Source organism: Takifugu flavidus, chromosome 7 (assembly GCF_003711565.1).
Source record: "Takifugu flavidus isolate HTHZ2018 chromosome 7, ASM371156v2, whole genome shotgun sequence".
Lineage (NCBI taxonomy): Eukaryota > Metazoa > Chordata > Actinopteri > Tetraodontiformes > Tetraodontidae > Takifugu > Takifugu flavidus.
Genome location: NC_079526.1, coordinates 8,826,365 through 8,850,292, shown reverse-complemented (window position 1 = coordinate 8,850,292; position 23,928 = coordinate 8,826,365). Strand labels below are relative to the sequence as shown.

The window sequence follows — 23,928 nt, the reverse complement described above, 5'->3', positions numbered from 1 at the left end:
ACAGTTTAATTAGTTTAGATTTAAAGAAACATTCATTTTGCTCATCAAGGTTCGACTTTGCTCACTTCAAAAGTTCCACAAAACAAAAAAACAACAGGAGGGAAAAAACTCCCGTTGCCCCTGGAGACCAACAGTTATCATGTTTACAGTGATTTTAAGTGGAAAAAAACATCATTGCAAATACCGTAAACTTGAGATTAGCAAACGACCTGAAAAACAACTGCGATGCTAATTGAAATGTACTTTAATCAGGATTCTAATTGCACGTTAGACAAGTGGCACCCTGACAACAGAGGTGAGGCTCCAGCTGCAGGCCTGGGGCAGAGCAGAGTCGGGGATTTCAATTGGTGCAGAATCAAAGTGATTCTTTTCCAGACGGCAGCGCTCATCACGCCATCGGCATCCAGAACCCGACGACCTCGGTCTCTCCGTGGGAGGACGGATGAATACGTCTGGATCAGGAGTCTCCTGAAGGTGCAGGGATGAACTTCCCGGGAAACCAGGAAGCAGAAGCAACTGCTTGGCTGTTGCACGTGTGTGTGTGTGAGTGTGTGTGTGTGTGAGAGAGAGAGAGAGAGAGAGAGAGAGAGAGAGAGAGAGAGAGCTCCACCAAGGTGAGGGCCAGGAGTTTAACGCAGTTCCTTATGATCCTTCCCAAACGGCTCCCTGCGCTCCTGATTTACGCTTTTAGCATCGGCTGCTCCAGACTTTCAAACATTTTGTTCGATTCTTCTAAACTTTGTCCACGTAGCAATCAGGGTCAACCACACCGAAATCCCTCCCAAACCCACACTCCCTTATTACTTCTTAAGTCGGCATGCTCAGAATGCGAAAGCGGCAACAGGAAGACGACGTTTTTCTCCTCCTGGTGCAGAAGATTGTGCGAGTTTCTGGGAACGGCGGAGCCGGCGAGGGAAACCTGCTGACTAACGCGGGTCTAAGCCATCGATGAGGGCGGCTAAAGCTTTGGAAAGAACACCGCGGCCAGCTCAACATGTGATTATGCTCCCGATGATGCATTCACTGATCCGATAAATCTCACGCAGACCACACAACTCATGTCTGTAATCCACGTCGATAGCAGCTGCCTTTCGGGTCGTCTCGTTGAGCCGTGGAGCTTCTGTTTGTCTCAGTTTAGCCTGGTCTTGTCTCAGTTTAGCCTGGTCTTGTCTCAGTTTAGCTTGTCTCAGTTCGGCCTCTTCCGATGATGTCACCGCGACCGAGGGCGCACTGTGGCGTCCGTGAACGCATCACTGGGAGATCAACCGTCCTTTTTCTGACACATTCCGCTTTTTTTCTTTTAATTCCTCCCTCCCCTCCTTTCAAATGAAACCGAACGTGTTAATGTGAATGCAAATGTGATTTCAATAACTGTGTAACAGAATTTTGAAAGAAAAAACCCCAAAAGAAATCGTCAAAATGACCCATTATCGGACACGATCCCTGGGTGGAAACAGACCACACAGATTACCAGGGGTTATTTTTTCCATTCCATTCAGGCGCTGTCGGTGGAAAAGGGGCTAATCAGGAAATGGTTGTTGCCACGTGCCCCCCCGCTGCCCCTCCGTGACCTCTGGGGCAGCACAGAAAAGATACAAGAACACTGAAAACTTTTTTGGTGGGGTCAAAAATGGATGTGACCACAACTGGCTCCAGCAGCCCAGATGGTTGCAGTCAGTCAGTAATCAATACTCAAGTTGATATTAGGGTGTAATTGGCCACTCCAGGCTACCGTAGACGGGGTTCAAGCACAAAGATTTACCCATAATGCCACGGGAGGGGACACGTGGCAGCATTAGTTGGCCCTGTGGGACATTTGATTTCTAAAACCAGATTATTAAAAGTCTGAGCCATCATCTTGGTACCATCGCACCAGGATCAGGAGCTCTGGAGACCCTCAGCAGTTTGGGACGTCAGGGCGGCCACAGTTCGGGGGGGGGGGGGTTGGCATTTCCAGCAGCGTTGCCATGACTACAGGCGCTGATACTTTCACAGTGTCGCACTGAGGAGTCTCCCAACACGCTGCTGTTTCTGTGTGTGTGTGTGTGTGTGTGTGTGTGTGGTGTGTGTGTGTGTGTGTGTGTGTGTGTGTGTGTGTGTGTGGAGGGTTTTCTGGGATGTCCAGTACCGTGCCGCCAGGCCGACCCAGCAGATTCTGAAGCTAAAGGCCTCGTTCAGCAGGTTATTTGGTGAAGCGAAGGTTCCTCTTCCTCTTTCCGACAGCTCTTCCCTGTCACAACATCCTCCCGCCATCGGCTGAGGTGAGCTTTGACCAGCAGAGGACACTTAACCCGCCCCTCGTTCCTCCCACGGGGGGCATCTGCCGCCCCCCCGGGGCTGTTTCTCACACTGGCGGAGGGTCTGCTGGAAGGGCCCATTAGCTTTATCACCGATAAGGAGCGCCTGGCTTGACCCCGACTGTCTTTCCTGGGAGGAAGTGTGGGTGACAGCTTTATCCACATATTGTTGGAGGCGCCGTAAACACGCACGGGAAGGTCGAGGCGGGCGCCACGGCTCCCGGGGCCGCGGGGACCTCGGGGGTGAAAGGGCGCCGGGCGCAGGAAGACCACGTGCTGCTAGCGGCCCTCGCGCTTCCCCTCACGCTGGGAATACGGGGACACTGTTGTTTTGTTACTTCCTTTCCCACCTTTAAGCGCCACACACGCAGGTGCACGTCAGGCGCTCGTGCACGTCAGGCGCTCGTGCACGTCAGGCGCTCGTGCACGCGGCTCTGAGGAGCGTTTCCGCACAGGAGGTTGGGTAAGAGGCGGCCGAGCTTTAGTAAAAGTCTCCGAAAGTTCCGAGCATCGGAGCGAGATTCAACAGGTTCTTAATCCTGGCAATAAGAATTCTAAAAATAAACGGCGACTGAAGCTCGTTTATGGCTCATGTTTTATATTTTATGTCCCTTTAGCCAATCAAAAGCTCTGAAACCATCAGGAAAGGGACGGCGAGCCTCTCTTCTACTAGGAAACGTGTCACAGGTTTAGGAAGAGTTCTGTTAAATCTTTCCTTTGATCCACCCTTATTGGGAAGGAGGGGGGGGCTTTCCCAGGATGGCGGGGCATCAGGGGCTGATATCCCCCCCCCCCCCCCCCCACAGGCTACCATTAAAGCGCCACAAGTGAACAGAAGGTCCAACAAATGCGGCGCCGTCGTGCTGGTGCGAGGAGCTTCAAACGCGTCAGCCAAGGTGAGAACAACTTCTGAAGCTAGTCTCTGCATTCCCAGCATGCTCGGGGACAGGGCCTGCCCCCCCCCCCCCGGAACTGGAGCTTTCCCATAGGCTAAATTAGCAGCAACACGCTTGCCTGGAATCCGCCAAAGCCCTTGATTAGTTTCCACTTCCTGTTGTGTTTTACTGCTGCTGCTGACCCCGTGGAACGGCCCCGTGGCTCCGAGCGCCTGTCAGCTGTTTGACGGAGAGCTTTTCCGTCCGCGGGGGGGGGTCCAAGGTGAGGCACCAGAGGTGGGCCCGCCACACAGCAGCCCTTCGCTCCAACCGGGTCCTATTTTCAGCCTCAACCCCCCCCAAGGCAACATCCTGTGATTCACCCTTGTGCTCCGCGTCCCCCAGGAGCCAACGCTCTGGCATGGGAAGCATGGGGGGGTCGGGGGGGGGGGTCAGGGGGGTCCTCTAAGACTTTCCATAAAAAGAAAAAAGGGCATTTGTTTTTATTCTCACGTCAACGAGGGAAGTCCGGAGCAAAGCGAGAAGGTTCAGCGAGGGGGCAACGCACTAAATGTGTGTGTGTGGGGGGGGGTAGTTATAATGTAGGCTGGCTCAGGTGTGTGTGTGTGTGGGGGGGGGGGGTAGTTATAATGTAGGCTGGCTCAGGTGTGTGTGTGTGTGGGGGGGGGGGGTAGTTATAATGTAGGCTGGCTCAGGTGTGTGTGTGTGGCTGTGACGTTAGCGTTAGCACCGGTGTTACAATACGACTATAACGCCTGACCTCTGACCCCTCCCCAAACAGGAAGCATGTGGAGCGTCCTCGGTCAGGACAGAGAGGAACACGAGTATTCCCACCTCGCAAACACTCCCACCAGGAGCAGATCTGCACGTTAAAACCTCAAGATCACGACTAACCACACGGATCCATCCGGTGGATCCAGGAGCTTCTCGGTGGGTGAGGTCCCTCCTCCGCTCCGATATCGGCATCGCCGGCACGTGTTGCTGCGCGTCGAGTCGCCGCGATAAAACGAGCCCGGTGGGCCTTGACATGCCGACAGGGAGGACAAAACATGTGATGCAGGAGGCGCCCTTGGGGGGGGGGGGGGGGGGGGCAACCTTGGTGGCAAACATCCTCACAAATAACAGCCCAGCCAAGGATTCGCTCCTTTTATCAGCACGCACCATGGCGGCATCGGAATTATTGTCATATTTCACTCCAAAACATTTTCAGTTGAGAAGATGCAAACAAGAAGAGAGAGAACCCCCCCAACCAGCCTGTGACCCTGAGGAGCCCCCCTCGTTCCACCGGGGACCCTGCACCCGAGCCCGGGGGCCTCTCTTACTGGGTTCCACCTACGGTCCCGGTCCCAGATCCCACCTTCATCCTGCCGGACACGCCCCAGTTAGCATTCCTGCTAAGTTTAGCTAGCTGGCCTCGCGTTAAACGGGACCAAAACTCCCTAAAATCTCAGTGTTCCCAGCAGCCACTGGGAGAGAGGTGGGATCACGGGACGATTGTACGCGCTTAACCTGCAGGGGTCAAAGTGTCGCCACGACAACGCTGCTCGCATGCTTGGAGAGACGCCCTCCTCAGAGGGGGAAGGTGCCGAGACGGCCGCCAACACGCAGGAATCCACAACACCTGGGGCGCCAAGGTCGACAGCGAGGTCGGCGCCGCCATTTTGATTTGTGTTGAACTACCAGCACAGGCCAGATCTCATGAGTGACCCGGTGGAACCGTCCTGGCCCGGGCCAGAACTTGGCAGGAGCCCAACACACGGCCCAGGCTGGGGATGGAACCCACCATCACTGGAGCTTCATGACATCTCTACAGGCACACACACACACACACATGTGTACTCTACTATCGTAGTGGGGACTCTCATTGACCTCCTGCATCACCAAACTCTGGCCCCGACTCAAACCTGAACCCTCAAACGGACCTTTGACGTCGTGAGCTCCAGCCACTCATGAAGTGCTCTGGCGCTAATGGTGCAGCTAACTCGCTTATTAATCATTTATAAACTCATTTGTGTTATAGCTGTGTTGCTAAAACTCAAGACAAATGGTCGGTTATTATTTATTCAGTATTAGGAAATCATTCACCTTGATTTTAAAGGGACGTCTTCAGTTCTGTGATCAGAACTCACCTCGGTGGGAGTTGTTTACAATGATTTACATTAATCCACAGGACACCGAGAGCATCTTTTCACACAGAAGTTCTGATTCACATCCACCGGCACTTTTTTAGCGCAGGCGCTATTTCCAGGGAGCCTCTGTGGGAAACCAGCGCAGGGAGGAATTCATCCAGGTTCCCGGGGTCAGAGGTTAAAAGTGCTGTTAATGAGCCCCGGGCTTCCTCGCTCACTTCCTCGATTCAGGAACTCAACGCTGGTCTGGAGGAAACGCAGAAGAAACGAATCCAACACGAGGATCAAAGGAAACCACACCGCAGATGAAGTCATGCTGCTGCTGCAGCCCCACAGGAGCAGATCAGAGCCGGAGCCGAGGCCCCAGAATGGAAGCGCGGACCTAAACTGAGGGATGACGATCCTCCGCAGTGACACAACCTCATTTGGTCTCCCGGTGGCCCGCATACCTCGGCTCCAGGCAGGCAAAACACCCCCCAGGGATCCTAAAATACACAGCAGGCTGGGCCTTGACCCAGAGAGGTGGTGGGAGAGGGGGTGGGCTGGAGCGGGGGGGGGGGGGGGGGACGCAAGCCTGGACAAGCCAGCCAGCTCTGCAGGCCTCAGATGACGGTCGGGCTGACAACACCGCAGGAATGTTAACCTGTCAGAAGCGTCTCCAGCGTGAAGGGGGAAAAAAAAGCTTCCCACCAAATGTCATCAGGTTAATTTAAATAGGAACAGAATACCTGCAGAGAGCAGAGTCACATATGGTCAACCCGTTCATTCTCTGCAGCCGCCGCCTTTATTTAGCAGCACGCCAATCCTCAGATTACTTCTAAATGAGTAGCCGAGTTAATTTAAGATTCCCGGCTTGATCGGGCTCCCGGGAGGGGGTCAATCAGGTCACAGTTCGCTGAGGTTTGAAGAGAGGTGGCGACGCCTGCTGGCGACGCGCCGTTACTGCAGCGGTTACTCGCGAGGAAAAAGGCAACAAAAGAAAAGACAAACCGCAGAAACTCGTTTTAAGACGTTCATTGAGTTCGACACAGTGATTAACAAGAGGGAAAAAAAGATGAACGATCCTGAACATGACGTCCTTCACCAAAACAAAGTAACAAAACAAAAAAAACCAAACCCACCCTAAAACGCTCTTAAGAACAATGGCGACTCGTTAGCAGCTGCTGATTCTCATCCAGGGGGACCGTCGACCATTCATCAAGCATGAAGTTAGAGCTCATCAATGCTTCATTGGGGCTGGTAAAAGTGAGTGTTTTTCTGAAGGGGTGACAGAAACGTGAAGAAACTGCCCTCGGCAGCAGACGGAGGGGGGCAGCAGGAGCTGCAGGGGGGCAGAAAAGGGGGGGCTAGCCCCACACCGCTGGCAAATACATGCCGATTTTGTATCACTCACCAGGTTAAAGTATTCGTTCGTGGTGGGAGACAAGACTAAACTACTGAACTGGGTGCTCGTCGTCTCATGTTCTGCCGTTTATAAAAAGGAACACTGATGCTTCAAACCTCATTTTAAAATTAGCATCGGAAAAGTGCAAATGAGCCAGTTCGACAAACAGATCTGCATCACGCAGATGTGCTGGAAGCATCTAGGTGGTCTACTTATGCACGTGTGACAGACACGGAACAGACTTGGGAGGGTGTGAGCACTAAGAGTCCACTGTGACTGCTCATCATCATCATCATCATCATCATCATCATCGGAGTCTGGGGAAGATTCTGATGAAGAGGATCATGCTGATAAAGATGAAGGAGACCAGGATGAGCATCAGCCACAGCAGCCAGTTGATGGACTTCTTGGTGTGCTGCTCCAAGCGCTCCGACTCGGTCTTCAACTTCTCCAGGTTCACGTCAGCCTGACGCATCGACTGACCCAGAGTCTGTCAAGGACACGAGAATTGATGGTTGAATTATTTGGCTGTTGCTGCCCTCTTGTGGTCATGTGGTGGTAACGCAAGAAAACAACCCGGTACAGAATAAACCAACCCAAACCAGCACTACTGGAGTTCTCAGGCTCAAAGGTGGAAAATGGAAGAAATCATGAAAACTTAAAACCAAAATTAACTTTAAGAAAAATTGTCTGCATGCAGGCTCGGTGTCCACAGCTCCAAGGACGCTCTGACATCTGTCCACTCACCTGGTTGTCCTGTTTGATGATGTTCTGCGCCGCCAGCGTGTTGTTCTTCAGATTTCGAGCTAGGTTGAGCATGTCCTCCGCGAGCTTCTCCTGCAGGTTGTGGTGGTGCTGCAGGACCGCCTCCAGCTCTGCTGCCGACTGGCGCTCGTCCAGAGGAAGCCCTCTGCTCGGGGGGGGGGGGGGGGGACGGCAACAACATCGCCATTCAGAATTGTTAAACTCATAAAACAACCCATCAGAAAAATAAGGAAGACTGTACCTTCTGTTTCGCAAGTCTGTTGCTGTAGATGGAAGAGCAAAGGAGAACATTTAAGATGCCTAAATGCTGCCTTTGATCACTGTTGTCAATCAGGAATTACTTAAAAACAAATAACTTACATTTGTCTGAGCCCTGCAGAGATGCAAAAATGATTTCATTAGGTTTCTCTCTAAGACTTTGTTATTTCCACAGCGTGCTGGAACCATTAAATTGGCTCCATCATAGAGTTCAGTGACCTCTTACCGTGCTGAGCAGCTCATCCCTCATCTCGGCTGTGCACCGGCCCTTCGTCTGCATGTGGACAGTCTTCGTGGCGGACATCCTCTCGTTGGCTATTGTGGGTGTTCTCCCGGGGGCCAGGAACTGGTTAGCCAAAGCCTTATCTGTCGGTGATGGCTGACAAAGTAGCAGGCAGACTGCAGATCAAACAGCTGTCTAAATGAGTCCAAATGGACCAACTTTCTCAACACAAGCTGTAAAAGTCTGGAAATCCACCGACCAGTTTCTCTGCTTCGAGAAGTCCTTTGAGAAAATCTACTTTCCTGGTGTATTCAGTCAGAACTTCTGCAGTGGGTTTGCTGAAAAGGGATACAACAGGTTGAGTTCTGTTTGCACCAGCAGCCAATCAAGGGTGTGATGATAAGGATTCAAATTGTAAGAGGAAAGGGGGAGAAGAGAGAGAAGTCACCTGTGACTTTTCCTCAGGGCCGCCAACATCTCCTCCAGGGAACCAACATACTAGAAAACGTTCCGATACCGTGGGATAAAACAGAAATATTGAAACGTGCTGACAGTGGAACCTACAAATAAACTGAATATAATAGTTTTTTGCACTGTTATGTGCAGTTAGTGTAAACAGCACTGTAATGTGCCAGCTGCCTTCGATGACGACGTGGCTAACAGCTGCAACAAACAACTAAACTGCCTCTAAAGTTAGCAAGCGAAGAGGGATGAGAACAAACCGAACTCCGAGGCCTTCGCGTCTCACCTTTTCTAACCTCCATTCCGTCTCTCCCCGCTTCTCCGATGCGATACTTTCACAGCGGGACAATAATCTGGTAAAATTAATTTCTAACCTGGAAGCCATATTTGAAGCCGACACACGTCGCATGAAAATGACGTCACGTTTAAGCGCGGCCGCAGACGGAACGTTGAGGAAATCATCACTCACGGCTCATTTTCATTTAGTTTGTGTAATTTAATGCAGTAAACAATTAAAACCACACTTTTCACCTTGTTTTCTGTTGTTCACACTCCACTGCCTATTTTCCAATTCGTTTTTCCGAGAACGTGAACATGTTTTTCAAGTTTCACCGCTTTATCTACTATGAACTCTGGGCTTAAAGCCAATCAAACCTTGTTTTAGGGTGTGCAGAGCGCTGATATGAAGGGTTTCACATGTCGTGATACACGAATAACAAAAGTAAAAGACGAGAGGTGTTTCAATCTAACTGTAAAACGCTGAAGTAGCAATTTATGACGCGTTTCATGCTGTGTAACAACATTGTAATAAACGTTCCACGACTACCTTGGAAAATGAAATAGGGGGATATTATATATAATATATATATAAGTATTTAGTTGTATCTACCCTGTTTTAATAACATTTCCAATGAACCAGTTTAAAATTTAAATTTCACAGAATGTATCTGTTAATCGCCCACCAAATACATTTTACGAGCTCACCTTTTTGGACAAAATTTATAAATATAAATATAATATAAATATATTCCAATATTTAAAACTAAATAAACCTCCATACTATTCTCACTGGAACTTTACTGTGAATCCACACAACTCTTCAGTAATAAAGCACCAGCTGTGACAAGTGTTGGAATGCCAGGGAAAGAGGCACCAACTATAACTCTTGTGCTTAGATGTTCCCCTCGTTTGCTTTGATATTTTGATCCTGATATGATTTCCTGTTTTATGTGAGAAACTCTTCCTGATGGAAAAAACCCACAGCGAGACACGTAACAAGCATCACGTTCTGTATTGTCATGTTAACACTAATAACCATTACAGCTCACACCATTCAGTCCCCACCACACACTCCATTACACATCACAACAAGGTCCTGGAGGTCTACACAGAGTAACAGACACCATACAACAGTACTCAGAGGGACACGAGGATTACAGACAAATGGCTGCTACGTTTCCTCAATGTGGCGGGTTCGTACGGTCGAGTTCTTCAGAGGACGAGTTCAAGGACTCGGAGGACATCATAGCATGGCTGTTGTGTCAAGGCTGGGTATGTTTTTGTTGTTTCAGAGAAAATAAAAAGTGGCGTGTGCTGGTCCCATTTCCCTCTGCTGAGTGAGAAATGTCTTCCTATCTGGGCTTTGTGGTGTAGAGATCATGGCCGTCTTGTCACCTGAACCACATGCTGTGCCTGCTTGCTGTCCTCGGTTCAAACATGTCTGGCGTCCGGTCAGTACATTAAACACACACAAAAGACATTAAATTCAAAGACAAATGTACCCTTGCCTTCCCCCAAATACCCCATTGATCCCACAACACAACAGGAGGAGTCACTTTTCTGTACAATTCCAAGGCACTAACAAACATTTCAGATAGCACGTTTTCGCTCGCGGCAGAGCTAAACTGAAAAGTGCGACTGGAACCTGCAACGTTTCCTTGAATTAGCATAAACGCGCGCAGAAAAAAGGAGAAAAGACATCGCTGGTACAGTACAACAGAGCAATCAATATTAAAACGGTAGAAAAGGTGCTTGGAAAATTTGAGTCCAGTTATTCTTTTAATTTTATACGATTGGCTCCGATCTGAACAAAGGGCGCATCGTCCTTGTCAGGCATCTTCGCCCATGTAAGGTATGTCCGGGTCAGAAAAGTGTCTCTGGCCCTTTGAGGCTTGTGGATCGTGGTTCTGGTCCACAATAGTGGGGGCTACGATAGAGGTGGAGGAGGAGGAAGTGGAGGGGGGGCAGGATGAGAAATGCAACATCATGTGGCACTCTGATCCGTCTATATAGAGCGACTGCGTGCTGTCTTTGCGGCGACCAGGATGGTCCTTTCTCCTGAAGTAATTAAAGGCCCAGTTGCCAGGAGGGGTCGGTGGGCTGGAGACAGACTGAGAAAGGACGCCTGGGGGGAGTTTAACTGTGTCTGGAATGATGGGACGGCGGCGCTGCAGCGAGCGCCTGGAGTAGGTGTTGGAGGATCCGGAGGTGGAAGAAGCAGAGCTCAACAAAGAGGAGGCGGAGCGGGCGTGGGTGAGGTTCGGCAGGGACACGCGTCCACCTTGGACTTTAGTACGCTGGGACAGGTCTGCTGGTTTTGGAGGACAAACTGGCCTGCATCTCTTCAGCTCGGCGCCACCTCTTCCTGGAAGATAAAGGCAGGAAATAAAAACACTTTCCCTCCCTCTTCTGGCCAAATGACTGAGCTGGTTTGGGTTTTTTGCCTTGCAGGACAAACCAAGGACACCTGAATATGGACACGTCAGCCCGCCACAGTGGAGGAGCTCTCTCCATGTTTACACCCCCCCCCTTGTTCTCAGTGACTGTTTTAAGCTAAATGTGAAACATCTGTGTCATGTGTGCGTCTTCGCAGCCTGACAGGTGACGAACGTCTCAACATGCTGCAAAAATCGGAGCTGTGATGGGTCAGATCTGCTAAACGTTAGTAGTTGTTACCTCTCAATACCTGGAGGGGCTGGCAGACACACACACGGCAACAGAGGAAGCTCGTGCAACTATGTTATCTCCAAAAATACAGCTTCAATACAACAATTAAACCAACGTTTGATTAAAAATCTCGATCGTTTCATTTTAGTTCGGGCATGCTTCTGTGCCAAACATGCATTTACATCCGTACACGTGTAGACACACACACACGCACAAACACGCACACACACACAAATATGGCTGCCGTTCCTCCGACCTGCTTTGTAACAGAGCAGATGTCACCGCCCATCACCATCACTGGTCCAGACCTGCACCACAAAAGACAGGAAGGGCCCCACCCAGCGGCCCCGTGTTCTTGTCAGAAACCCAGAGAGCAGGAGGAAACGGCCAGAAGGAGAGAAATCTCGGCTGTGAAACCTGATACTGACCGTCGGGCTCGGACATGTGGACAGAGGAGCGCTGCAGCTCATCCAAAAGACTCTCGGAGCTCTGAGAGGTCTCAGAGTCCAAGTTCTCCTGGTCCGAACCGGGCTGCTCCATCTCTGGCAGTCGACAGGCCAAATCCTCCCTGTGGAGAAACAGAGGAAGGTGAGCGGCCGAAGGATCTTACACCAGGGCTATAAAAGCTCCATTAAGAGCCTGGTGAGGAGGATTACGATGATCTATCTTTAGAGAAGTATATAAAATACACCACACACAAAGTTAAAAGCACATGACTGAATAAATTCCTGTCATTATTTTAGAGTTTTCCTGCAGGCCGGGAAGCGTTCTCACTTCTCCTGTTTGATGGATTTGATGCGTTCCACCAGGTTCTTCTCCGTCTCCGTGTCAGGGTTCAGAGGCTCGTTCTCGGGGACCACGCTCAGGTCAGAACTGGCCTTCTCGTGCATCTGCAGGAAAGACGCCACACAACAAAAATATCACCCAGTTAAATGCAGCGTAGACTGTCCGCACGGCCTTAGATAGTTTCACCTTTTATAGCTCCTATAGAGCAGCACTGTTAAAATCTAACAGCGATTAAGTATAACTATAGGAAACGTTTAAAGAAGTGAAGGAATCAGGGAAATTACTATATAAACCATAAAAGGGGAAAATATCTTCATCACCGCTATAATAGGAGTTATTCATATACTGTTAAGAACACACGCAGGGTTGTAGACTTTGTTAGTGAGGTTTCTCATGCAACTATAAACGCTTTACAATTGTACCACAACCCAGATGAGTCAACAACATCAACAGCAAAACAACATGCCCGTCACAGCTCCATCAGTAAAAAAAAGTAAACCACAAAAAAGAAAACCTCTTCAGAGTTTTCAAAAAATACCAAACCAGGACAACCTTGTCTTCAGCAGGGAGGAAGAATGGAAAAGAGCAACATGCAAACTACAGCACCAGTTAGTAAGGAGGATGAGAGGAAGATAAACGGCCATCCACGTCCAACATGCCATGCAGAGGCGCTGCTACATGGCACCTTCTTGCTCTACATCTACGGGTCTACTGTGCGAGTCATACATACCACCACTCCTTTGTAAGGAGGTGAGAACCTGAGCGGTAAATGCCAGTAGTGCTACAGAGAAACAAGGAACAGCGGCCATGTTACCAGTGTACTAAAGTAACATGGTACCTGACAATGGGATTTATTTATGCTGCTACGTGTTTGACATCAAAACTCGGGTTCTTAATGGTGCTGACAATGAAACAGGTCCAAGCGCCCGGCGCTTCAGAGCAGCGTCGTGTCTCTTACGGTGTTCTGCCTCTTGAGTTTCAGCTGGTTGACAGCCAGAGCCTCTGCGTACTCCAACTGCTCGATCTCTTCCATTTTCTCATTGTAGCGCCTGATTTGCTCGTTGATGATCATCTCCACACAACTACAGGAGGAGCACGGTGGGAATCAGGATGTGCTCACAACTACTTATTCTGAGGAAGACAAGGGGGTTCTTACATGGTGGTCTTGGCAACATCCTTCATGCTCAGCAGTGGGTCAGCGCTGTCTGGACAGCGCAGGACACAGGGGGCGAAAACGATGGCCAAAGAATTGGGAGACATGCGGTTGTGGTCCTCCACTTTACAAACTCTGCAAGAGCATTCAGATGACATCAGCTTTAGATTTTTTGAACCTGCATTTTAAGTTATGGATTAAAGGTTGAATGATGTTATATAATAATAACAAGGAGGTTTTTTTTACCTGACCAGATGGAAGATTAATCTCTCTAAGGTGTTGAAGTTAGCAGGAGGGAGCTCTTCAAGTACTTTGTATATAGCATGAAGCTGCTCTTGCTTCTCTGGCAGTTCTGTTAGCAGAAGAAAACACATCTTTATAAAAGGAAGAATTTACAATATTGTTTAATCTTCACCAAACTGTAAGCGCAGGGAAAATGCTGCCCCTGGCGGGAAAACGTCTTCCTCACCGACAGCATGCAGGAAGTCATTGTAATGCATGAAGGTCATGAGGGGATCTGGCAGCTCCCTCAGCCATTGTTTGACCAGACCCGTCACTGTGTGGATGGGATAATCTTCAAGGCAGACTGCGTGGGGCTCTACACACAGCATGAAACAAACATTACATTTCTATCCAAACTGACAATCAACATGTTAAATGCCCAAAAGAAATTGCCTAACCGGTCTCAAGTCTCTGGTGGAGTTCTTTCATTCGGTTGGCAGAACCAGACTTCCGATAGATGCCCTCGGTGTAGAGGCCCTGCATCTCCACGTGCTCCAGCATCATCTCCAGCACCATGGGCACCGGGCTCTTATCGTTGACCAGGTGACACACTCGCACCCCGAAGTGCTGGCCGGTGGACTCCTCGTCACACTGCGAATTCAAAGCAATAAAGTTAAAATCCTGAAAATGCATCGGAGGGTTACGACTCCATCTTCAGGTTTAATACAAGCAAACACTTATCATCAAGCAGTCTTGAATATAATAACAATAAAACCTACTTTTTTGGCAGAGAAGGTGGAGCAGTCTGTGGTTATTTTGCAGAGACACTTCTTGTGACACACCATTTTACAATCTTAAATATAAACAAAGCACAAGATGTTAGTACAATAATTTATTCGATAAGTGTTAATTGCATCTATAATACTTCACTTTAAAGAACTGAATCACTCACAGGTGCACATGTAGGCCTTCTCCATGGCCCAGATGTAGGAGTTACACTGGTCACATGACTGCATGATGCTGACCTGGTAGTTGGTGAAACTATGGTCCAGTGGGCTTTCCATCTGACAAGACAAATCAGGATATACAACACACCATTGTTTAAATGTAATAAACATGTCACTAATGTAAGTCTACTATGCAAACTTACACTTTTATCTTTTGACCTCCTCTTCTTCCTGGTTTTAGCAGGCTGAAAACAGAGAGGAAATAAGAACGGATGCAGTCGTTTTCAGTTTGAAATGTCACAAAGGTCAGAGTCGCACCTTGGCAGGCTCGGCCTCCTCCTTCTTCATCTCTCCTCTGATGAAACCATCTAGCACCGACTGGAAGAGGTTGACCACCAGTTTGACCTCTGCTTTCTGCTTGTCACCCGCCAGGTGGATCACTTTGTTCTGGTAGCCAGTCATCAGACCTTTGTAGCCGATGGTGGGTTTCTGGTAGGGCGCACAAGAGAAATGAGGAAGAGGCTGGAGGGATAGCCTTTCAGATGGTGTGTGTTATGTGCCTGCAGACGGACTCACTGGGAGGGAATACATGGCTTTAATTGTCTCTCTGAACTGCATAGTGGATGTGACAAAGATGGCCTCTGTGGCCGACAGTGACTTCCCTCTCGTACGGAAATCATTGACCTACAAGAGGAAAAATAATTGGTAGAATAATTGAAATAAATAAGATTTACTTTGACTTTTAGATCTTTTATGCACCTGGTTGCCCAGAAACTCATCGAGGTGCCGCAGCTCATTGGCGTTTGTGATTTCCCGATCCAGCGAGGCGTTCCACTGCTCAGACACCCGCGTGGCGCGACTGATCTTGATGGTTGGGTTGCGGCCTAAGGCTTTACCAGCACGATCTCCCTGGGATTGGGAGGGAGGCCGCGATGGATGCCCAGAGGTTGGAGCTGTTTTAATATGATCGGAGAAATACATAGGAGGTGAATGGCCGCGCTTCTTTCCTCATGCAGAATGTTCAGTATACAGAAGTAACGAGGGGGAAATCAAATCTGGCGTGAAGTTATTCCGTTAGAGCAGAGTGTGAGCCTGCGCGGGTCAGTGTTGTCTCAGAAAGCAAACAGCAGGGCTGTTCAGCCCTGAGAATGAAAACTGTCTGTTTTCTTTACATGCCTCGACTCGGGTGTCCAGCAGTTGTGGTTAAGTTTCTGCTTTGTGATAAAACATCAGTGACTTCAACATTTTTTCTCAAAATAATAGCAGAATCTCTGGGATCAAATATGATCGGTTTGCTTGTTTTCTTGTCAATTAGAGAATGCTGTCCCGATTAGAGCCAGCTAGTGACTGGAGAACCCGATCATTCCTGACGCAGTGACGCTCTTCTGAAGCACGAGTTTAAACCCAGGCTGATTGTTCTCCTGTTTTCTTTACCTTCCCCTCCTGCAGGCCTCTCGTTCAGGATCTGGGCAAGTGTCAACTCTCCATTGTCTGGGGTCTGGGCCTCCTTATGAGGGCGTTTCTTGAAAATTTTGCTAAAGACACCACCTGATCTGTGTAACACAGAAGCACAAGAATGTTCACAAACCAAATGGCAACGCAACAAACAGACGCCTAGTTTTGCATGTCTCATGTTTCTGAATTCTTCATCCTTTGCCTCCCTTATGAAATTGATTCTAAACCAGTTGAAGGCGGCCGTCTCTGTTGGCATAACAACAGAAATCCAAAGCAAAGTGATTCATGCAAATGCTGTGGATGACATCACAACTACTTCAACCCCAGTGACCGTTTCTACTATATAAATCTATTTATGGAAAATGCTTTACTCTCATCCCCACACAAGGACATGAGGATGCACTGATTACACAAGGCAAATAGTTTCCCTCTGAAGTGTCTCTCCTGCAGGTACTGCTCAGTGACCACGTTTTTCCATCCTCAGCATTTCTAAGTCGGGGCTGTGCGGTACCTGTCAGGCGTGGATGGAATCGACTGTGTGGAATCTTGGTGAGCTGAACCCTCTTGGTGTTTCCTCCTGAAGGAGCCTCCCTTTGAGCTTTCACTGAGGCTGTCTGAGGGGGAATTCAGCTGCACAGCAGAATCATTTCAGGTGATGTATGTGTGAAGAGTTAGCCAGCAAAGTGTCGTTAGAAGAAAATCACAATACCTGAAGAGCACCAGCTCCTTCTGAGCCGGGAGACAAACTGTCGATTGACGAAGAGGCTGTTTCAGAACTGTAGATAAACCATGAAAAACATAAATAAGATGGGAATCAGTTATTTTATTATGTTTTGTTAACTAATGTTAATGGCAAAGCATGAGTGGGGGTCTGATCAAGACATACAGTGGGGTTTTTCTCCTGCGTTCTTCCTTGCTGTGAGGCTGTTGCGGGCTGGTACGCTCAGACAGCTCTCCATCACTCCTCCTCCCCCCCCTCCACTTCTCAGGCTTCTCCTTTATCGCCCCAGGACGCCGTTGCAAACTGACCGCTCCCGTACTCTCGCTCACGCCATTTCTGTCAGACACGGGCTGAAGAGGTAATGTAGATGGACGAACGGGACCTGCAGCGGGAGATGTCTTTGTCTCTTTCTTTGCTGCTTTGTCCTCCTTCATTTTCCAGGCCACAAAAGTGTACTGGTCCAGCTCTTTGCTCTCTGCTCGCTCTTTCAACCGTGTCGCCTGGGTTTTGCTCTTCGAAGAGGATGTGTCATCCTTGCTGCCAGCCGAGGAGGAAGCCCGTTCAGTCTCTCTCTGGTTGTGCTCCAGTCCTCTCCGCCTCCTCTGCTCTCTTTTCTCCTGGCTTCTGGATAACTGGCCCTTGTTAACGGCTGAAGGTTTTGCTCGGTTTTGGTCAGCGTCAGAACATACAGAGGTGTCATCGAGAGACTTTTTATCCATTTCCTCCCCTGTAGTTGAAGGCTGAAGTGTGAAGATCCCATCAGAGGAAAGGACAGATGTGGAATCTGACTCTGCTGGTGTGTGGTTCTCTAAATCATCTTCTCCATCCCTCTCTTCTAGCTGAGGGCCAGCCTCAGCCAAGGTACCGTTTAACTCCTGACCCATTTCCATATCATCCAGCTTTTCACCCTTGACCCCTTCGTCCTCTCTGTGTGAGCTTGTGTTGACCTCCTCCTCCGTTTCCGGGGCAGTGAGGTTATCATCCAGCATCTCCTCAGTGATTAGTTCTATATCTGGATCTTCCCGTGTCTGAGGTTCTTTTACCAGTTTATTTTCTGCTTCTTCTGCCATCCTGGCTATTTCCTCCCTCTCTGCTTTCCTCTTTGCCTCCTCTTCTTCGGCTTTTATCCTTGCTTTCTCATCTTCTATCCTCCTCCTTTCTTCTTCCTCCTCTGCTTGTCTCCTGGCTTCCTCCTCTTCTTCCCTTCTCCTCTTTTCCTCCTCTTCTGCCCTTTTCCGAGCTTCTTTTTCCTCTTCCTCTTTTCTTCGCTTCTCCTCACGCAAAGACTGGCACCTAAAAATAAATAAAATATGAATATCATGATAAACAATGTCTGAAAATGCACTTAAATGCTTTCCGATCTCTTTGTGCAGTTACCTTTTACGTGCCGAGTGTCCCCTGTAGAGTGCTTGTATCTTGGTAGCAACTTGTTTTTTACGGTGATTCTCTGATCTCTGCCAGTGTCCTCTCCACACGGCCTGAATCAGAGTAGCTGCTCTTCGCTTCTGCTCCTCTTTGAGGTACCTTCGCCATGAACTCTAAATAGGAGAGGAAATATCAGAATCACACTGTATCATTTTCCTCAATTAAAACCAAAAACCTTTTAAACATTCCAAATAAACTCTAATACACCCTGGACTGGTCGCACAACCATCATGGAACACACATATCACTTAGGAGTAATTTAGAGTCTCTAATCAACCTTATATGCAGGTTTATATACTGAGGAAGGAAAACAGACTACCCAGGGAAAAACCCACACAGACACTGAGAATGCACAAACTCCTTGATGTTTTCCATGAACAGGAGTAAATGCACCTTGTGCATGTGCCCAAAGTTTCTTTCAAAAGAACACCTAAGATCAGCCTTAAATGTTTTGTTTTTTATTTTGTAATTATTATGCCTTAAATATTCAGAGTTAGCATGAGCTAAAAATAAAACTGAATAGGTACAAAATATATTTTTTCTAAAATTTGCAAGCAGTTACATTTGTTCTTGACTTTTCACTGCAATAAAATGCACAAAATTAGTGCAGAAATTCATTTTTAAGAAAAATGCTGGTTGAAAAGTTACAGTTAAAGCAGATAACAAATCATTTCTGCTGTGGGTTTACCTGTATTAAAATGGCAGCCTGCCTCATGTCCAGAAATTCTTTTCTCTGCAGATGAGCTCGGAACCAACGCTGCAGGAAGATGATCTTGCGCATCACATCCTTGTGTAGTGTATCCTGCAGCTTCTGTCTCTCCAACTCCTTCAAGAACACCTGAGCAAAGGACAAACTGTGTCACTTACAAGCACTGACATAATGTGGAGGGAAACATGCAACCTTTAGTTACCTTAGTTTTTCCTATTTGGTATGTAGCTGGGTCTAAGCCCATCTTCTTCTCGAGTAGCTCTGAGATGTCCTCTTTAAAGGACTTGGTGTCCTTTGGAAGCAAAACCCTGAACTGATTTACAAACTCCTGCAAACATGAGAGTTGATGCAAAATTAAAAACTGAGCTGCAGGTTTGAGTGAAATCCTATGTGGTACAGAAGATTGGTCAAATCTTAATACCCAATATTGTAGCGGGATTAAGTGGCGTAACTCTACAGTACCTGGAATGTGTACTTTGCTCCGTAGCCTGACCTCCTGATGCGAACGGTTTCCAGCATTCCTGTATATCTGAGCTGCTGAATCACCAAGACCTCATCCAGATACATCTCCTTCTGCTCAATGACACCAGACCCATCACATATTCTAACCCTCCTACAACCGGCTTTCCTACTACTTATTACACCCACGATGATCTTATTTCATCAAATCACAGCAAAGATTTGCTCTGACCATAAATGTAGTCTAGAAAACTCAAGTATTTCAGGTTTGAGTAGGAGAAATACAGGAGGGGCAAACAAGCTGAAAATACATATACATGAAATAAGAAATTCTAAGAATAAGCAATAAAGGTTTTACCTTCTGGGCATTGGAGCGGATACAGCGAATAAAGAAAGGCTCTGCTCTGTTAAGAGTCTCCAGTAGTTTTGTCAAAGAGGTCTGTAGAAAATCGAGAACAAGCTAGTTCCAAGTTCAGACGCTGTGTTTGGATTTCTGTGTGACACAGCTGAACGTACCTGGAACTGGGCACTGATGCTGGGAGGCTTCTTCTTCTTGTGAAGGTGGAGAAGAGATTTGGTCGTGCGATCGTGCAGAGTCAGGCCCACGATGAACTTTAGAGAGCGCGAATCCAGCAAACTCTGCACGGCAGAAAAACATTTACATTTATTTCCACCTGGCACTCATCAGCACAGCAGAGTCAGGGTCTTTACTAGTGTTACCTTGGGGATGGCCTGCCTGTGTTTGGCGTTCTTCTGTTTCCTGATGGAGAGCAAATGCAATTTAAGTTAAAGAGGGTAAAATATTAAAATCCTGTGAGGCGTGAAGACAGACTGCGTGATGCCAAGTTAGTACGGTTGGATGATTTCTTCATGCGCTGTCAGTGGATGGAAGAAGCACCTAAATGAAGTGATGGATGGTCTCAAAGAAACAGAAACATGAATCTGAGACAGAAACAGGACTACAGTGAGAAGGAGGAGGAGGAGGAGTTTACTGCAGACAGGGTTTAACTGTAAGATATCAGCCCAGCAAAGACTTCACAGACAGGCATGCTCACTTACTTCATTAAAAAAAACTACATAAAGGACTCTGTGTGTAACTTATCAAACTGCTGAGAAACCCAACATGCTTCAAAGCTGTTGACTTTTAAAATATCCCATCACATGTCAGCAATCTTTTGATTAAGTTCATGCTGCGGTTAATGGAGGTATTCGAGGAAGTTCAGCTATTGTCTTCAATAAAAAGGACGCCATCTATATAAATTAAAGGTTGCATTTTCTGCCTGAGACAACTAAACTGGACTGATCTGGTGCAGAACGGGTGCCAGGTCTGTCTGCAGACTCACTGGAGGACGTGACGTGGAAAGCGAAGGCGGCCCCAGGACTGCAGCAGCTTGCGTGGGTCCTCGCCATCCAGCTGCAAGTTCTTAATGGAGCTGATGATCTCGGCATGCATATGTCTAATCACACCAAGCCCACATACCCAGTGTAGAGAGGAAAGAAGAGGGGGAGGAACAGGGAGTGGGAGAAGGGAGGGAGGACAAAATCACAAAGGAAGGAAGGAAAGGAACAAAAATGACAAAACATAAAGCTGGGTGTGACAGAACACCATCGTAAGCACCACCTTAGAAGGAAACACCACCGTGGTTACCTGAGACAAGAATACACACTGCAGGATGGCTGAGGGTCTAAAAACTGGCTCATCTTATCCAGTAAGTACAAAATAGACCACCCAGCCATACTGTCACATCCCTTTTAGCACAGAAACACACATATACACATAACGAATGAAGTAAAAAGGAAATTGTTTGGACACCCTCATTGCCACTGTGGTAGTTAACATGCAACAAGCGGAGATGTTGGGTGTGTTTGACCGTCTTTTTCCATGCTGGAACCGTTACTGGTTTAAAGCTGTTACTCGTGAGGCAGTAAGAAGTGCGGTCCTTTGCTGAGACTGGTGTTACACTGAAAACCGGAAGTGGTGGTGTTAATATGGGACTCCTTGTGCGTCCCAAAACTAGTCCATGCAGTACTTTTCTATACTTACCTTGACTGATTATGACAACAGAGGCCAGGCAGTGAAGGAATGAGGCATTGAGTCACACTAAATCCCCCACCCCTCACTGTTCACGGGTTTATGCATTTAACATCAGTTTGTAACCAGGAGGTGTCAGGTCAAATTCAGAGGAACTACCAATGCCAGATAACTGTAAAAGGTTTGGTTCCTTTCTGAGAATGCTCACCCTACCCTGTCCACACAAGCCTGCTTCAAACCTGGGAGGCTAATCAGAGTAAGCCAGTACAAACACCTTCCTGTGCGATACAGCAAGAATAATAAGCACAAGGAAGGAAAAAGTCTGATCCAGTGCAATCAAAATAGTATGGTATAAAAATAGGAATTATAAAGAGGAGGAAAGAGGAAATGCAAAGTAAAGGGTAACTTTTGACTTTTGATTGCAATGTTTACCTTTAAGATAAGTTTTTTGTGAGCATCCTCAGTATTGAAACAAACCAGTATTTAGTGGATTACCAAAAATCAGTATTCCTTCCTGCTTGGCCTGGTGCTTTCTTTCTTTTGTTCAGTCCACCACACGCACTTACTTCTTATTCTCATAGCTAGCAAAGATGTCTTCAAAAGCCTCTAGAGGGCGCTCCTCTGAATGATCAAAGTAGAAATCGAGCATAGACACTCGTCTGTGGAGGGGAGAGGAGAGAACCGCACACACTGTGGTCACCAAAAGGTGAAGAGGACAGATGAAATGAAGAAGACCTCTAAATCCGTTTGACACACTTCTGAATTCATCTTATCCAGCACCACACGATACACGTGGATGTTGACAGTTGGCTTTAGGTGCTGCAGCTTCATGAGGTCAATAAAAAAAAGCCTTGTTTCATGAAAGAGAAGTCAGTAAAAACATTATAAACAGGATTGAATGCCTTCTTCCGTGTCCAGGGGAAAGGGTCCACCAAAGCAAAGATACCACACAGTTAGAAAACCAGTCCGAATGAAGACCAAGACAGGAATGTATAAGGATTTTAAGTGCATTACTCACTTGTACATTCTGTCTACGGGAGCATTGGATTGCTTGAGCTCTCCTAAAGGAGTTCTGGAGGCTGGACGAACAACACCTAGTAAAAAAAGAAAAGAAAAAAAGTACTAATTACATTAAATATCTGATCGGAATATAAACATCAGTCACGTGACTGCTGGACTTTTGAGGCTTTGTTCTTTGCCTCGATTTAATTTAATCTTCACTAAGCCTCGTGAAAAACCTTCACCGTCATTGGACGTGTGAGGGTATAAAAATAGCGTAGCAGATCGAGATCGTCACTGAAAAAGTTCTGAAAATCTTTTCAAACCTAATTTTTCTTCTATTCTTTTTATGCTTAACTCAAAGGCTTATTCAAAGCCTTATAATGTAGACTATAAAAGATTCTTTTTACAGCTAACATTCTGATCTCTTGAGAAGATTTGTGTCTGATTAAGATTATTTTGCTGGAAAATTGACAATAATAATGCACCTGAAGTCTTGGCGGCCCGAGCTCTGCCTGCTTCATTGAAAGCAGCCAGTCCTCTGATAGTGGCACGCAGAATTCCCCATCGAAACATGGCCACTGGGTCCATGCCAATCAGTTGCCGCACATAAGCGCTGTCACTACTCCTCAACAACGCTACAATGTCCGAACGCATGTGGTCTGTGTTCTTTTCCCGAAAATCCTGTTGTGTTGTAACACAATAAAAAGATTAGAATATGCCCAATCACCACACAGATGAAATAAAAAACAATCTTTGCTCATCATCCTTACCTTTACTTGATATTTCACTCTACCAGCAAAGTGTTGGATGACGAAGGCGGGCTCCATGACTGGGGTGGGGACAAAGTACTTATTCCCTTGGTGCTGCTGCTTGATTTTGGCTAATAATGTCTCATCTGTGGCATGGGGAAAGCTAAGGTGCAGAGATATATATATAAAAAAAAGCTGGTCATCTTTAACCACATAAAAATTCCAATTAAATCATTTTCTTACTTGCTCTCTTCATCCAGCAGGTAAAGCAGACCGGTGGGCTTCTTGCTGATGAGATGAATGCAGCCAACATTGTCTGTGTAGTCTATGTTGTGCCAGGTGATTCCCTCTGCTTGGTACTCCTCCTGAAGGAAGCAAGACAGGACAAAGTAGTTCAGATGATACGACTTTAACAGTCATACTGCCATTGTGCATTTCACATTCCATCTTCTTCTGTCAAGTGGTCAAAAGACTTTTAATTCATCTTAAGTTCAAACTTCACAAACATGCGGCTTGGCTTTATGAAACTTTCCATGTGCAAGGTGTCATCTGGACATGCAAGCATCCAGTGGATTAAATCCAAATGTGATAAAACAAGTACTTTGTATTGTATAGAGTCAATGCACTAATTTCTAATTTAAAATACGCTTAAAAACTTCAGTGATATTTAGTTGGGTACTGGGCGCACAGAAAACTTGGAGTTACCTGCTCCAGATTGAAAATATGGTGGTTGAAATAATATTGCAGCTGTTCGTTTGCATAGTTGATGCAGAACTGCTCGAAGCTGTTGGTCTCAAAGTCCTCAAAGCCAAAAATGTCCAGAACACCGATGGACAAACACTAAAAAACAACAGTAAGAACAGAAATGAGTACAATTCAGGGAAATTCATTAATTGAGATCCCAAAGA

General features: G+C 47.2%; 2 protein-coding genes and 1 long non-coding RNA gene across 12 annotated transcripts in view; 1 reads left to right on the top strand and 2 right to left on the bottom strand.

The window, feature by feature from the left end:
- Nucleotides 1–5,238: 5,238 nt before the first annotated feature.
- On the bottom strand, nucleotides 5,239–8,904 carry use1 (unconventional SNARE in the ER 1 homolog (S. cerevisiae)). 2 transcript variants are annotated; one of them, XM_057037611.1, is made up of 8 exons: nucleotides 8,701–8,904; nucleotides 8,401–8,450; nucleotides 8,212–8,290; nucleotides 7,956–8,108; nucleotides 7,832–7,844; nucleotides 7,713–7,734; nucleotides 7,454–7,616; nucleotides 5,239–7,196 (listed from the first exon to the last, which is right to left on the bottom strand). In XM_057037611.1, exons 1-8 carry the CDS (start codon nucleotides 8,821–8,823, stop codon nucleotides 7,014–7,016), a joined length of 786 nt encoding a protein of 261 aa, XP_056893591.1. In that variant the 5' UTR covers nucleotides 8,824–8,904; the 3' UTR covers nucleotides 5,239–7,013. The 2 variants fall into 2 exon arrangements, with proteins under 2 accessions (XP_056893591.1, XP_056893592.1); XM_057037612.1 differs by having other exon boundaries at nucleotides 8,401–8,469; nucleotides 8,702–8,815.
- Nucleotides 7,644–8,949, top strand: LOC130528352 (uncharacterized). The gene is made up of 2 exons (XR_008951268.1): nucleotides 7,644–7,736; nucleotides 7,945–8,949. It is a non-coding gene; the product is annotated as an uncharacterized LOC130528352 (long non-coding RNA).
- A 740-nt stretch (nucleotides 8,950–9,689) lies between these two features.
- The window catches only part of LOC130528349 (unconventional myosin-IXb), a 38,239-nt gene continuing 24,000 nt past the window's right edge, over nucleotides 9,690–23,928 (bottom strand). For 2 of the 9 annotated variants that reach the window (XM_057037602.1, XM_057037603.1), the window contains exons 12-44: nucleotides 23,726–23,860; nucleotides 23,264–23,385; nucleotides 23,042–23,183; nucleotides 22,757–22,952; nucleotides 22,288–22,363; nucleotides 21,836–21,928; nucleotides 20,581–20,694; nucleotides 19,958–19,997; nucleotides 19,754–19,876; nucleotides 19,596–19,676; nucleotides 19,241–19,351; nucleotides 18,981–19,106; nucleotides 18,758–18,907; nucleotides 18,022–18,182; nucleotides 16,810–17,937; nucleotides 16,633–16,699; nucleotides 16,435–16,553; nucleotides 15,903–16,021; nucleotides 15,228–15,421; nucleotides 15,045–15,152; nucleotides 14,787–14,957; nucleotides 14,672–14,713; nucleotides 14,474–14,585; nucleotides 14,301–14,374; nucleotides 13,980–14,172; nucleotides 13,769–13,897; nucleotides 13,546–13,651; nucleotides 13,303–13,434; nucleotides 13,105–13,228; nucleotides 12,877–12,927; nucleotides 12,135–12,250; nucleotides 11,789–11,928; nucleotides 9,690–11,058 (exon numbers count right to left, since the gene is read on the bottom strand). In XM_057037602.1, the coding sequence (XP_056893582.1) occupies nucleotides 10,523–11,058; nucleotides 11,789–11,928; nucleotides 12,135–12,250; nucleotides 12,877–12,927; nucleotides 13,105–13,228; nucleotides 13,303–13,434; nucleotides 13,546–13,651; nucleotides 13,769–13,897; nucleotides 13,980–14,172; nucleotides 14,301–14,374; nucleotides 14,474–14,585; nucleotides 14,672–14,713; nucleotides 14,787–14,957; nucleotides 15,045–15,152; nucleotides 15,228–15,421; nucleotides 15,903–16,021; nucleotides 16,435–16,553; nucleotides 16,633–16,699; nucleotides 16,810–17,937; nucleotides 18,022–18,182; nucleotides 18,758–18,907; nucleotides 18,981–19,106; nucleotides 19,241–19,351; nucleotides 19,596–19,676; nucleotides 19,754–19,876; nucleotides 19,958–19,997; nucleotides 20,581–20,694; nucleotides 21,836–21,928; nucleotides 22,288–22,363; nucleotides 22,757–22,952; nucleotides 23,042–23,183; nucleotides 23,264–23,385; nucleotides 23,726–23,860 (5,331 nt within the window). In that variant the 3' untranslated portion in view covers nucleotides 9,690–10,522. Of the gene's footprint in view, nucleotides 11,059–11,616; nucleotides 11,669–11,788; nucleotides 11,929–12,134; nucleotides 12,251–12,876; nucleotides 12,928–13,104; nucleotides 13,229–13,302; nucleotides 13,435–13,545; nucleotides 13,652–13,768; nucleotides 13,898–13,979; nucleotides 14,173–14,300; nucleotides 14,375–14,473; nucleotides 14,586–14,671; nucleotides 14,714–14,786; nucleotides 14,958–15,044; nucleotides 15,153–15,227; nucleotides 15,422–15,902; nucleotides 16,022–16,434; nucleotides 16,554–16,632; nucleotides 16,700–16,809; nucleotides 17,938–18,021; nucleotides 18,183–18,757; nucleotides 18,908–18,980; nucleotides 19,107–19,240; nucleotides 19,352–19,595; nucleotides 19,677–19,753; nucleotides 19,877–19,957; nucleotides 19,998–20,580; nucleotides 20,695–21,835; nucleotides 21,929–22,287; nucleotides 22,364–22,756; nucleotides 22,953–23,041; nucleotides 23,184–23,263; nucleotides 23,386–23,725; nucleotides 23,861–23,928 lie in introns of all 9 variants that reach the window. The other 7 variants (XM_057037608.1, XM_057037609.1, XM_057037604.1 and 4 more) reach the window with 7 other exon arrangements.